Raw genomic sequence first — 13,729 nt, forward strand, 5'->3', positions numbered from 1 at the left:
CGCCATTTGACTTTTCAATGCAAAATTGACTGGAATTGAGATGGGACGCCATGTTGCGTTTGGAGAGCCCCTGATGTGCCTAAACATTGAAACTCCCTACAAGTGACACCATTTTGGAAAGTAGAACCCCTAAGGATCTTATCTAGATGTGTTTTGAGAGCTTTGAACCCCCAAGTGTTTCACTACAGATTATAACGCAGAGCCGTGAAAATAATTTTTATTTTTTTTTCTCAAAAATGATTTTTTAGCACCCAGCTTTGTATTTTTACAAGGGTAACAGAATAAATTGGACCCCAAAATTTGTTTTCCAATTTGTCCTGAGTACGCTGATACCCCATATGTGGGGGGGAACCACTGTTTGGGCGCATGACAGAGCTCGGAAGGGAAGGAGCGCCATTTGGAATGCAGACTTAAATGGATTGGTCAGCAGCCGTCACGTTGCATTTGCAGAGCCCCTGATGTACCCAAACAGTACAAACCCCCCACAAGTGACCCCATATTGGAAACTAGACCTCCCAAGGAACTTATCTAGATGTGTTGTGAGAACTTTGAACCCCCAAGTGTTTCACTACAGTTTATAATGCAGAGCCGTGAAAATAAAACATCTTTTTTTTCCCACAAAAATGATTTTTAGCCCCCCAAATTTTTATTTTCCTAAGGATAACAAGAGAACTTGGACCCCAGAAGTTGTTGTTCAATTTGTCCCGAGTACGCTGATAACACATATGTTGGGGTAAACCCCTTTTTGGGCGCACGGGAGAGCTCGGAAGGGAAGGAGCACTGTTTTACTTTTTCAACGCAGAATTGGCTGGAATTGAGATTGGACGCCATGTCGCGCTTGGAGAGCCCCTGATGTGCCTGGACAGTGGAAACTCCCCAATTCTACCTGAAACCCTAACCCAAACACACCCCTAACCCTAATCCCAACGGTAACCCTAACCACACCCCTAGCCCTGACACACCCATAATTCTAATCCCAACCCTAATCCAAACGTAAATGTAATCCAAACCCTAACCCTAACTTTACCTCCAACCCTAGCCCTAACCCTACCCCTAACCCTAACCCTAAACGTGACTGAAATACGTGTCACTAAAATACGTGGCACTGAAATACGTGGCACTGAAATACGTGGCACTGAAATACGTGATACGTGGCACTTAAATACGTGGCACTGAAACACGTGGCACTGAAATACGTGATACGTGGCACTGAAATACGTGGCACTGAAATACGTGGCACTGAAATACGTGGCACTGAAATACGTGATACGTGGCACTTAAATACGTGGCACTGAAACACGTGGCACTGAAATACGTGGCACTGAAATACGTGGCACTGAAATACGTGGCACTGAAATACGTGGCACTGAAATACGTGGCACTTAAATACGTGGCACTGAAATATGTGATACGTGGCACTGAAATACGTGGCACTGAAATACGTGGCACTGAAATACGTGGCACTGAAATACGTGGCACTTAAATACGTGGCACTGAAATATGTGATACGTGGCACTGAAATACGTGGCACTGAAATACGTGGCACTGAAATACGTGGCACTGAAATACGTGGCACTGAAATACGTGGCACTGAAATACGTGGCACTGAAATACGTGGTACTAAAATATGTGGCACTGAAATACGTGATACGTGGCACTGAAATACGTGGCACTGAAACACGTGGCACTGAAATACGTGATACGTGGCACTGAAATACGTGGCACTGAAATACGTGGCACTGAAATACGTGGCACTATGACTGTCAGAAAATGTTCATTAAACGGTTAGGGATGAGTTTAGGGGTAGGGTTAGGGTTTGGATCCCTTTATCACCTTGATGGTGGTGGGTGGCTTTTCAGTGTGTTTTCTGTTTTTTTTCGATAAAAATGCATGCGTTTTTAACGCAAACAAACGCATGTGCTTAAAAACGCAAGAAAATACTGCAGGTTGTATTTCTGAAAATGAACACATGCAGAAAAAAAACGCATGCGTTTGAAAACGCGACCAAACGCGTACAAAAAAACCGCATGCGTTTTCAATGTCAAATATAGGGAAAAAACGCATGCGTTTTTTTGTGCAAAAAACGCTGCAGACAAAAACGTAAGTGTGAAACCAGCGACGCTTTTTATAGCAAAAAAGTTTTTGCGTCTCCACATTTTGAGACCTATAATTTTTCCACATTTTGCTCCACAGAGTCATGTGAGGTCTTGTTTTTTGCGGGACGAGTTGACGTTTTTATTGGTAACATTTTCGGACACGTGACCATTTTTGATCGCTTTTTATTCCGATTTTTGTGAGGCAGAATGACCAAAAACCTGCTATTCATGAATTTCTTTTGGGAGAGGCGTTTATACCGTTCCGCGTTTGGTAAAATTGATAAAGCAGTTTTATTCGTCGGGTCAGTACGATTACAGCGATATCTCATTTATATCATTTTTTTATGTTTTGGCGCTTTTATACGATAAAAACTAAAATATAGAAAAAATAATTATTTTGGTATCGCTTTATTCTCAGGACTATAACTTTTTTATTTTTTTGCTGATGATGCTGTATGGCGGCTTGTTTTTTGCGGGACAAGATGACGTTTTCAGCGGTACCATGGATATTTATATCAGTCTTTTTGATCGTGTGTTATTCCACTTTTTGTTCGGCGGTATGGTAATAAAGCGTTGTTTTTTGCCTCGTTTTTTTTTTCTTTTTCTTACGGTGTTTACTGAAGGGGTTAACTAGTGGGGCAGTTTTATAGGTTGGGTCGTTACGGACGCGGCGATACTAAATATGTGTACTTTTATTGTTTTGTTTTTTTTATTTAGATAAAGAAATGTATTTATGGGAATAATATATTTTTTTTTATTATTATTTATTTAGGAAATTTTTTTTTTTTTTTTTTTTACACATGTGGAAAAATTTTTTTTTTACTTTTTTACTTTGTCCCAGGGGGGGACATCACAGATCATTGATCTGGCAGTGTGCACAGCACTCTGCCAGATCGACGATCTGCTGTGCAGGGCTGCAGGCTTTCCAAGTGTCTGCTCTGAGCAGACACTCGGTAAGCCACCTCCTTCCCTGCAGGACCCGGATGCCGCGGCCATCTTGGATCCGGGACCTGCGGCGAGGAGGGAGGTAGGAGACCCTCAGAGCAACGCGATCACATCGCGTTGCTCCGGGGGTCTCAGGGAAGCCCGCAGGGAGCCCCCTCCCTGCGCGATGCTTCCCTATACCGCCGGTACACTGCGATCATGTTTGATCGCGGTGTGCCGGGGGTTAATGTGCCGGGGGCGGTCCGTGACCGCTCCTGGCACATAGTGCCGGATGTCAGCTGCGATATGCAGCTGACACCCGGCCGCGATCGGCCGCGCTCCCCCCGTGAGCGCCGCTGATCGATGATGACGTACTATCCCGTCGGCGGTCATACGGGCCCACCCCACCTCGACGGGATAGTACGTCTGATGTCAGGAAGGGGTTAAAAAAATACAAAAAAAAACGGAGACGACAATGGAAGCAGTTTCCTTCGCTCCGTTAGTTTTCAGCAAGTCAAGCAGCCTTTCAGACGATAGTCTCTGAGCTCCTTCATCCAGGGTTTTTTCTCCCGGTTCCATGGTTACTAGTAACTTCCAATGCCAGTCCTCTTCTCCCGATCATTGCTCTGGAGATCTCAAAGGTAGTCCTATAGTAGGTCCACTACCTTATGTCGGGTCAACCCATCCGATTTCAATTGGACAATGCCACGGCTATGTCATACGTCAATCATCTAGCGAGTACCCACGTTCAAGCACCATGGCCAAGGTACCTCACATGGGCCGAGATCTATCACTCGGTGATCTTGGCAGTACATATCCCAGGAGTAGAACTCTGGGCTGCGAACATATTTAGCCGTCAGGGTTTCACCTCAAGTGAGTGGGAACTTCACCCGAAAGTCTTCCATCAGACCCGCCATCACTGGAGCTCTACAGTTGTAGTTCGGATGGCGTCCTGACTGATCGCCTGTGTACTCGAGTTTGTTGTTCGGCCTCGAGATCCAAGAGCCATCGCACTGCATGCTCTGGTTATTCCGTGGTACCAGTTTCCACTTCCGAAAGCTTTTCAGAAGCAGAAAGGGCCCCAGTGATCCTCGGAAATCCGCACTGACCACGTCAGTTCGCTTGCGGAGCTGGTAGCTTTCTTTCTGCAACAAAACTGCAAGTAGGGACCACCTCGCAGGATGTTTTCACATGTAGTTCTTCCCTATTGCATACCGTTAGATCATTGGGATCTATTCTATTAGGGAAGGTCGCCCCCTTTTTTCTCGGCGATATCCTCATCCTGACGAGTCTTCGGTGCTAACGGGTCTTTTCAGACTTTTTTCCCTTATTTCCTTCAAGGCAAGGTTGTCCTCAGGCCTTCCCCGTCCCTAGTTACCAAGGTGGTATTGTATTACTACTGTCATGAGGGCATAGTTCTTCCCTCATCTCTTTTGGCACCAGTCCACAAAATGGAATGAGTTCCCCATATTCCGAACGAAGCGAGTGCTCTGAGTAGGTACGTCTTGAGGACGGCGTCCTTCTGAAGGTTGGACACTGTATCTTGGGTTTCCTAACGGTAAGAGGAAGGCTTTACAGGAAGGGTTTGGCCGTCTTCATCGGCCATTTAGCCTGGTGTATTCCTTTCACCATCGAGTCCTTCCGTGTTAGATGACAGCCTATCTCCCTGTCTATCGTGGGTTCTAGGCACCAGGCGTTGACAAGACACGCCTGCAAGCTTGTGGATTCGTCCAGTCCGCATGCATTCTTGAAGCATTATAATTCCCAGACTTCCACAGATGTGACTCTGGGCAGGCGGACTCTGCAGGCCGCGGTGGCGCACTTGTAAGTAGCAGTTACACAGGGCCTGATCTGACGTTGTCCCCACCCAGGGACTGCTTTGGTACGTCCCACGGTCTGTGTCCCCCAATGAGGCGAAGGAGAAAGAGGGATTTTTGTGTACTCACCGTAAAATCCTTTTCTCCGAGCCAATCATTGGGGGACACAGCTCCCACCCTGGTATTGGCTTATGCTTGTTTTTATAATCCGATATGCTATACTCTCATATATAATATGACATGCTGTAAGCTAATATGTTGTTTCTGATCTCCTACTGCTTTTTGCACCGAACTGGTTAGCTGAGGGCCAGCAGGAGGGTGTATACTGCAGGGGAGGAGCTAACTTTCTTTGTATCACTTAGTGTCCTCCTAGTGGCAAGCAGCATAACACCCACGGTCTGTGTCCCCCAATGATTGGCTCGGAGAAAAGGATTTTACGGTGAGTACACAAAAATCCCTCTTTTTCGCGTTTTTTCCCGATTAAAAACGCTATAAAACCGCAAAAAAACAGCATACAATATGCATCCCATAATTTAGAATGAATTCCGCAATTTTTGTGCACATGATGCGGTTTTTTCCGTGAAAAAAACGCATCGCGGTAAAAAAAACGCAGCATGTTCATTAATTTTGCGGGGTTTTTTGCGGATTTCCCACTATAAAATGCATTGGGGAATGTCCGGAAAAAAACGCACCAAAAACGTGTCAAAACCGCGGCAAAAACGCATGCAGATTTCTTGCAGAAAATTTCAGGTTTTTCTCAGGAATTTTCTGCAAGAAATCCTGACATGTGCACATAGCCTTAGTGCTACAAAGAAAGTGATCTCCTCCTCTGCAGTATACACCCTCCTGCTGGCTCTCAGCTAACCAGATCTTGCTTAGTGTCTGTAGGAGGCACATGGACGGGTCTGCTATTCAGACCCAAAACTCTTATTTTTACCTTTTACATTTCGATTTTATTTTTTCCACAGACGAATGGGGCGACTGATCCTTTCAAGGTTCCGATCTCCCCGAACCATCAACAGGCGAACACGGAGAGTGACGCCTCTCGGTATCCTCTCCTGCGACGGGGGATGCCAAGCCTGGGCTGATTCTTAGAGGTGACGGGTCCCTTCCAGGGCACCGATTTCCCCGCAACCTGAACGGACGAGCACATGGAGTGTCTCCTCCACGTACCCTCTTCTGCAGCCAGGCCTAATGCCGGACAACTGGCCCTGTCCACCCGGGGGCTGAACTCCGTGGATGTACAAGAGGCACCCTCTCTTTGGCGTCCGAGCAGCCCCCACTGTCCCACCACGGTTAAAGCGGATGGCACAAGGAGGCGGACGGTTCCTCTCCACCTCCCTAACAAAGGGATGGTGGATTGAGGTTTATCCCTCTATCCATGCACCGTCCACGCTGCAATACCTGACCTGCAGCAGAACAATAGAGTGTGCGCGCTTTCCTCGGCGCTGAGGCTCAGTCATCGTGGCAGCTCCATACCGGGACGCGCACCGATGGTGAGTGGATCCTGTCAGCGATGGGCCTCTGCAGTGGGATATTCACATGCTGACAGGCAGTCTCAGGCTTCCCTGTGGCCCACCTACCTGAGGTAACGCTCCGGCCGGCTGCAAAAATTTAGCCCCTGGCTTCGGCCAACCTGTAGGCTGAACCCCGGAAGCGCACTATGGCGCCATAAGGCGGCTGCTCCCACTTTTCTGGCGCGTCTCGCCTGGCACGGAAGCGCTCAGTTTTCTCGGCCACTACAACGCCCCTCACTTCTACCGCTGGTGTCTCTCCAGCCGGCTGCAGAAATTTGGGCCCCGGCTTGGGGCCTATTCATGGAAGTCTCAAGGCTCTGCCCACATCGTGCCTGTGGCTCTGCCACCCGAATTGGCGCTTCTCGCTCTCTACGAGATTTCATCACCTCTGCAACTCCCAGTGGCCATCTTGGTCCACACAGCCGGCTCACACAGGGGCAACGACTTTGCATTAAAGGGACACAGTATTCCCTGGTCTTAAAGGCACATGTCCAGTATTCCCTGGTCCTAAAAGCACAGCCGGACACCAGTATTTCCTGGTCCTAAAAGCACAGCACATGACCAGTATTCCCTGGTTTTAAAGGCACATGTCCAGTATTCCCTGGTCTTAAAGGCACATGACCAATCCGAAGCCGGTCACCCTAAATGAGCTCAGGAGCTAATCCCAGTTTATCCCAGAGTACCTAGTGGACTTCGTCACTGACCGAAATCCATAGTTTCTCTGACCAAGAGATTGAATCCCTCCTTAATCCCTCTGTGACTCGGAGTGCTCGCAGGACCGATATACATGGTCCCTCTCCTACATGGGAGCTGTCAGCTAGCAGGGGCCGCGAGAATTCTACAAACGTACAGGCGTCTAGAAACGTACAGGCATCTAGAAAACAGAAGTTTTCATTTCATGATCTCTCTCCCCAAGAATTGGCTGAGAACAAGACTCTGAATATGGATCGGATATTGCCTCGGACCTGGACTTGCCAGAGCTTCAGTAAAGGATGAACTCTCCTATTTATATCCTCAGCCAATCTCTGTGCATTGACGAGGACTTCGTTTCAGCTCTAGACTACGCAGTGTCCCTCATAAGGAGACTAAACTCCCTTGTAATAATAATAATCTTTATTTTTATATAGCGCTAACATATTCCGTAGCGCCTTACAGTTTTGCACACATTATCATCACTGTCCCCAATGGGGCTCACAATCTAAATTCCCTATCAGTATGTCTTTGGAATGTGGGAGGAAACCGGAGTACCCGGAGGAAACCCACGCAAACACTGAGAGAACATACAAACTCTTTGCAAATGTTATATAAGTATATCACCTGTTCTATGAAGTGGTACTGCTGGTACGTGACCTGCGTCGGCGCTTCCACCAAGGGAAAGTCAAGGAGTGTACTGCTTGGAGTACCGAACTCAATAAATTTGTGTTAAACCCAGTCCTCACTCAGAACTGTATGTTCACATAAACATAGGTGATTCTAGCGGGGTAATCCTTCACCCGATAGTGACTAACAATGCAGGAGTGCTTATTAGCGTAAATAAATGCACTTACTGGGTGTAGAGGCGAGGGTAGTTGCGAGGATAAGAAATGTCGGTCTTCCTTGTAGATTGATGTCGGGCTACACCGTAGGGCTGCAGGGTGGTACCGAGACTGGCTTACCCCAAGAAGTCTCTGCTCACTAGGCGTCGGGAGTGGGCAGGAACCGCCAACTCCTAGCGTGCCCCGGCCGGAAGCAACGCCGGAGCAGTGGCGGAGTGTGTGTGGGGGCGTGGCAACTGTTGTGATGTCACAAGATTAGTGGGCGGGCGCGTGTCAGGGCAACCAATCCAACGCGTTTCGAAGATACACTCCTTTGTCAGGGCTGGAGTTCCCTGTGTGGCCTGTCCTTATGTAGCCTACGCCCCCTTCACTCAAAGCCTGCCTGTATGTATAGCCCGCATATTGGAGCCTATGGACAGTGTCCTTAACGTGCTAAATAAGAACATGAGCTATGATGTGACATGTGTATTGTGCATGTATATTGGACCTAGATTAGAACAGATAGAGCTACATAATCCATTATTTAGAGAGGGCGGTTGAAAGGTCTATACCAGGATTTACTGATGAATAGTACGGTTAGCCGTGGCACAGTTGCCTCCACAGTGTACATAAATGCCCATAGACTCGTTTGGACATAACTGGAGGAGGAAAAAGAGGGAGGGGGAGGTAGAAAAAAGGGGGTTAAGAGGGGATATAAATGCAAAAATCAATTAAAACTAAGTGTTTATTTTTTATTAAGCTAAAATTCATACACATCTAAAAGACCAAGTTGAGGTGTACCTGGTTCAATCTTAAGAATAATTATAAAAATTGGTTACAAGATTTCAATAAAAAATTGCTCTGGTTCTTCCGTGGTACCAGTTTCCAAAACTCCCCTTCCACTTCTTCCGAAAGCTTTTCGGAAGCAGAAAGGGCCCCAGTGATCCTCGGAGATCCGCACTGACCACATCAGTTTTTTGTTTGCGGAGCATCTTTCCGCCTTATTGCAACAAAACTGCAAGTAGGGACTTTCTCGCAGGGAGTTTTCACACGTAGTTCTTCCCTATCGCATACCGTTAGATCATTGGGACCTTAATAGTCCTATGAGTCTTACAGTAGACTCCTTTTGATCCGGACAGACTTTACTATCAGGGAGGGTCGCCTTTTTTTCTCTGCGATATCCTCACCCTGACGAGTCTTCGGAGCTAGCTGCTCTGTTCTTTCAGACTTTTTTCCCTTGTTTCCTTCAATGCAAGGTTGTCCTCAGGCCATCCCCGTCCCTTGTTACCAAGGTGGTATTGTATTACCACTGTTATGAGGGCATCGTTCTTCCCTCATCTTTTTCGGCACCAGTCCACAAAATGGAATGAGTTCCCCATATTCTGGACAAAGTGAGTGCTCTGAGTAGGTATGTCTCGAGGACGGCGTCCTTCCGAAAGTTGGACGCTTTATTTGGACTTCCTGACGGTAAGAGGAAGGCTTCTTGACGTTTACAGGAAGGGTTTAGCCGTTTCATCGGCCATGTTAGCCTGGTGGATTCTTTTCACCATCCAGGAGTCCTTCCGTGTTAGATGTCAGCCTATCTCCCTGTCTATCGAGAGATCTAGGCACCAGACGTCGGCAAAGCATGCCTGCAAGCTTGCGGATTCGTCCAGTCCGCATGCATTCTTGAACCAGTATAATTCCCACACTTCCACAGATGTGAGTCTGGGCAGGCGGACTCTGCAGGCCACGGTGGCGCACTTGAAAGTAGCGGTTACACAGGGCCTGATTTGATGTTGTCCCCACCCAGGAACTGCTTTGGGACGTCCCATGGTCTGTGTCCCCCAATGAGGCGAAGGAGAAATAGGTATTTTTGGGTACTCACCGTAAAATCCTTTTCTCGGAGCCATTCATTGGGGGACACAGCTCCCACCCTGTTAGCTTATGCTTGTTTTATAATCTGACATGCTATACTCTCATATATAATATGACATGCTATACGCTCATATGTTATTGATCTCCTACTGCTTTTGCACCGAACTGGTTAGCTGAGAGCCAGCAGGAGGGTGTATACTGCAGGGGAGGAGATAACTTTCTTTGTATCACTTAGTATCAGCCTCCTAGTGGCAGCAGCATACACCACGGTCTGTGTCCCCCAATGAATGGCTCAGAGAAAAGGATTTTACGGTGAGTACACAAAAATCCCTATTTTTCATTTTTGGATATTGGCCTGATAGGCAGTCACCGTGTAGGAGATGCATTCGGACACTAACCGCAGTCTATGTAGAGGGGTTGCCATATTTACCTTGTAATTTTAAGACCGTGGCACACCAGCAAATAAAACTGGCAGCTCTCGGAGGCTGGAGAAAAAAAAATTGTTAAAACAGTCCATTTCATTTTGTATTAAAAATAATGTATTAATAATTAATTATTGATTACATCAAGAATAAAAGTCGCTACACATTCCCTTTTTAAGAGTGTATTCCATGATACCTCTTATTTAGCGCATTACTACATTTTTAGCACTCTAATCCGAATATTTTTGTGGTGTACTTAATTCTGTCTTCATTAACTTTACTGTTTTGCCTTTGCACATATAGCCCTGCATTTTATGCCCATTGTGTGGTCTGTGCCACTAATTCCTATTATGGTGGATTCTCTCTTGACTTGCCAACAAATCTGTGTTTTGTTTGTTTTTTTTGGTTTTGCTTTTTTTTTGTTGTATTTAATAAAAGTTCCATTTTTATTCTTTCTTACAACTAGCTTGCTCTCGCATATAATTTAGTGTTGTTTTTCGAATAAGTGAATAGCATAAAGCTTTTCCACTTTATAAATGCTTGATCATTAGACTTTTATTTTTAAAAATCATGATATGTACAATATATATATTTATGCTTTTTATCCCAGATTCAGTCTTTACAATCGGAGCTACAATTTAAAGATGTAGAGATGATTGAATTAAAGACCAAACTGCAGAACTGTGAGCGGAGAATTGTGGTGGCACAGGCTAGGTACGTACCTTCTTTATACTTAAAAAAAAAATTAAAATAAATTAGATATATACATTAGTGGAAATGAGCATTTGATTTTCTACAGACAAATACAAATTCACTAGTCCTTGTGGCTCATTCACACAGCTGTGTGATAGCTTTGCATAGAGCCATAATAAGGCTGCCATAACAATTTCATGAGGTCCATACTGTGCGAATAAAAGAAAAATAAAATTGTGGTATGCTGCATCATACCATGTATTGTATGTACGGAGGTATTCACTTCTAGAAGCATTGCCTTTGGGACAGAATATTTCTGTACCACAATGGATGAAGGCTCTATGGGTCCTTTCTAAGATGCTGTACACACTCTGCAATGAGCTGTGTTACATACTTGAGCATTCATCAATCAGAATTACAGCAACCACCCTGCAACTTAATATTTCCAAAGAAAGTCAAGAAAGAAACGTAAATCTGCTTGTAAGGCCTTTTTCACACGTCCTGGTGATTTCTGTTCTGGAAAAACCAGTACTGGAAAGATCCATGGTCAGTGTGCCATTCGTGTATCCGTTTGCTGTCTGTGTATCACATCCGTGTTCCTGTGTGATAGGTACCAGCGCCTGGGAAAAGCAGTGCAGTTAGCTATTCCCAGGCGCCGGGTGCTGAAAGCATCTCTCATTGTTGTCGCCTAGTCTCCCTGAGATCATCGCAACCAGGCGATGATGGGAGTTGTATTCAGCAGCCGCTGTGTACATCGTGTGTAAAATTAAGAATTAAATTAAAAAAATGAGGGCTGATGATGATAATTTGGGAAAGGGGTCGATATCACTAAAGGTTCTTAGGCTATTAAAAACAGCTCACATCTGGTTGCTTGGCCTTTACTGGTTAGTTTTCGGGGGACCCCAGAAAAAAAATGACGTAAGGTCCCCCTATAAATTATAATAATAATCTTTTTATATTTTTATATAGCGCTAACATATTCCGCAGCGCTTTACAGTTTGCACACCTTATCATCACTGTCCCCGATGGGGCTCACAATCTAAATTCCCTATCAGTATGTCTTTTTGAATGTGGGGGGAAACCGGAGTGCCCGGAGGAAACCCACGCAAACACAGAGAGAACATACAAACTCTTTGCATATGTTGTTCTTGGTGGGGTTTGAACCCAGGACTCCAGCACTGCAAGGCTGCTGTGATAACCACTGAGCCACCGTGCAATTATAAGCAGCAAAGGCTAAACGGACAGCTGTGGACTGATACAGCCTGGGAAGGGGCCAGGGATATTGCACCTCGTCCCAGGCTACCAGCATTAGCCCTCAGCCGCCACACAAATTGCGCATCCATAAGATGCAACAAATCTAGTGTTCAACCTCGCTCTTCCCACTTGCCCTGGTGCGGTAACAAGTGGGGTAATAGAGTTGTTGATGTTAGCTGTCATAAAGCCCAGGGGTTAGTAATGGAGAGGCATCTATAAGACTCGCCCATTACTTAACCCCATACACAGCAGGAATAAAATTTCTTTAAAATAAATACTCCGCGACCCTCTTTTTCCCATTTATTACTGTAAAAATGAAAATAGTAAAAAACAATATCCCTCACCTCTCCAACGAGAAGATAATCCATTTGTCCCACTCCGTAATCCAGCTCTGCTACATCTGGATGCCTTGATGATCAGTGCCATGATCAACCGTTCACCTTGACATCCAGGAATCGCTGAGCTTGGGGCGCAGCTCCAGTGACCAGCGGTAATGTCATAGAGGTTACTGCTGGTCACTGTGAGCAGGCTGATGAACTATGGTAAGCTTCATGATGTCACCGCTAGCAGAATTTTCACCACACTTCTTCAGTGAAGGGAGACCAGGCGACAATGATGAAAGCTACCTCCAGCACCTGGCGAATGGGATCACTGCAAACTGTACCACTTTTTTTTAGGCTCCATTAGGTTGTCGACGCTTTAACGAGTTGTTCAGGCTTCTGCCTATTTTGACGGACTATTTATTCATGACTCCTTGGCATACCCCCTCATATTTCAAGTACTATGTTGGGCACACTAACAGAAACCTGACTGACTCTATAAGTCAGCGGGGCCCAATATGTAATGGATCAGTCCTTGTTGTGAATTCTGCTATTGAGCTTCTACTACGGAACTGGAAACTGAATCTACAATGTCTGTGTGACCCCAGCCTTAGGCTGGTTTACACTTGCCATGTTTTTGCGGACAGTCTTTGCGGCCCCAATGCATTTCTATGGGGCGTCAAAAATTTGTAGGAGCGCCGTAGGGCCGTATTTAGGGCCATGAAAAAATATCGATCTTGCTCGATATTTTTTATGGCTTACGGACACGGCCCCCGTTGTAAATCAGTGGGGCCGCAAAAACAATGGAAGGTTGTTTTTGCGGTGTGCCGTGACTTCCGGTTTTGCGGAAAGCCGTTTTTTTTCCCCCAATACTTTTGCTATAGTATTGGGAACCTGAAAAACGGTGATCCACAAGTTTTTTGTGGTCCGATATTGTGGCAGACCTTGAAAATTGCGGCGATACGGCCCGCAATAACGGGCCACAAAAAACCCGGTAAGTGTAAAAGCAGCCTTAGGGTACTGTCACACAGTACCATTTTGATCGCTACGACGGCACGATCCGTGACGTCGCAGCGATCGTATGATTATCGCTCCAGCGTCGTAGACTGCGGTCACACGTTGCAATCACGGCGCTGGAGCGATGCCGAAGTCCCCGGTAACCAGGGTAAACATCGGGTAACTAAGCGCAGGGCCGCGCTTAGTAACCCGATGTTTACCGTGGTTACCAGCGTAAACGTAAAAAAAACAAACAGTACATACTTACATTCCGGTGTCTGTCCCCGGCGTTCTGCTTCTCTCCACTGTGTAAGCGCCA

The 13,729-nt window shown here is 46.1% G+C and overlaps 1 protein-coding gene across 1 annotated transcript in view; it reads left to right on the forward strand.

Moving 5' to 3' along the window:
• Positions 1–13,729, forward strand: part of ATRIP (ATR interacting protein) — an 88,550-nt gene that overhangs the window by 23,065 nt on the left and 51,756 nt on the right. Inside the window, exon 5 of the mRNA XM_077276463.1 lies at positions 10,758–10,861. Coding sequence (XP_077132578.1) covers positions 10,758–10,861 — 104 coding nt within the window. The remainder of the gene's footprint in view (positions 1–10,757; positions 10,862–13,729) is intronic.

The sequence above is a fragment of the Ranitomeya variabilis genome, chromosome 8 (genome assembly GCF_051348905.1).
Source record: "Ranitomeya variabilis isolate aRanVar5 chromosome 8, aRanVar5.hap1, whole genome shotgun sequence".
Classification (NCBI taxonomy): Eukaryota; Metazoa; Chordata; class Amphibia; order Anura; family Dendrobatidae; genus Ranitomeya; species Ranitomeya variabilis.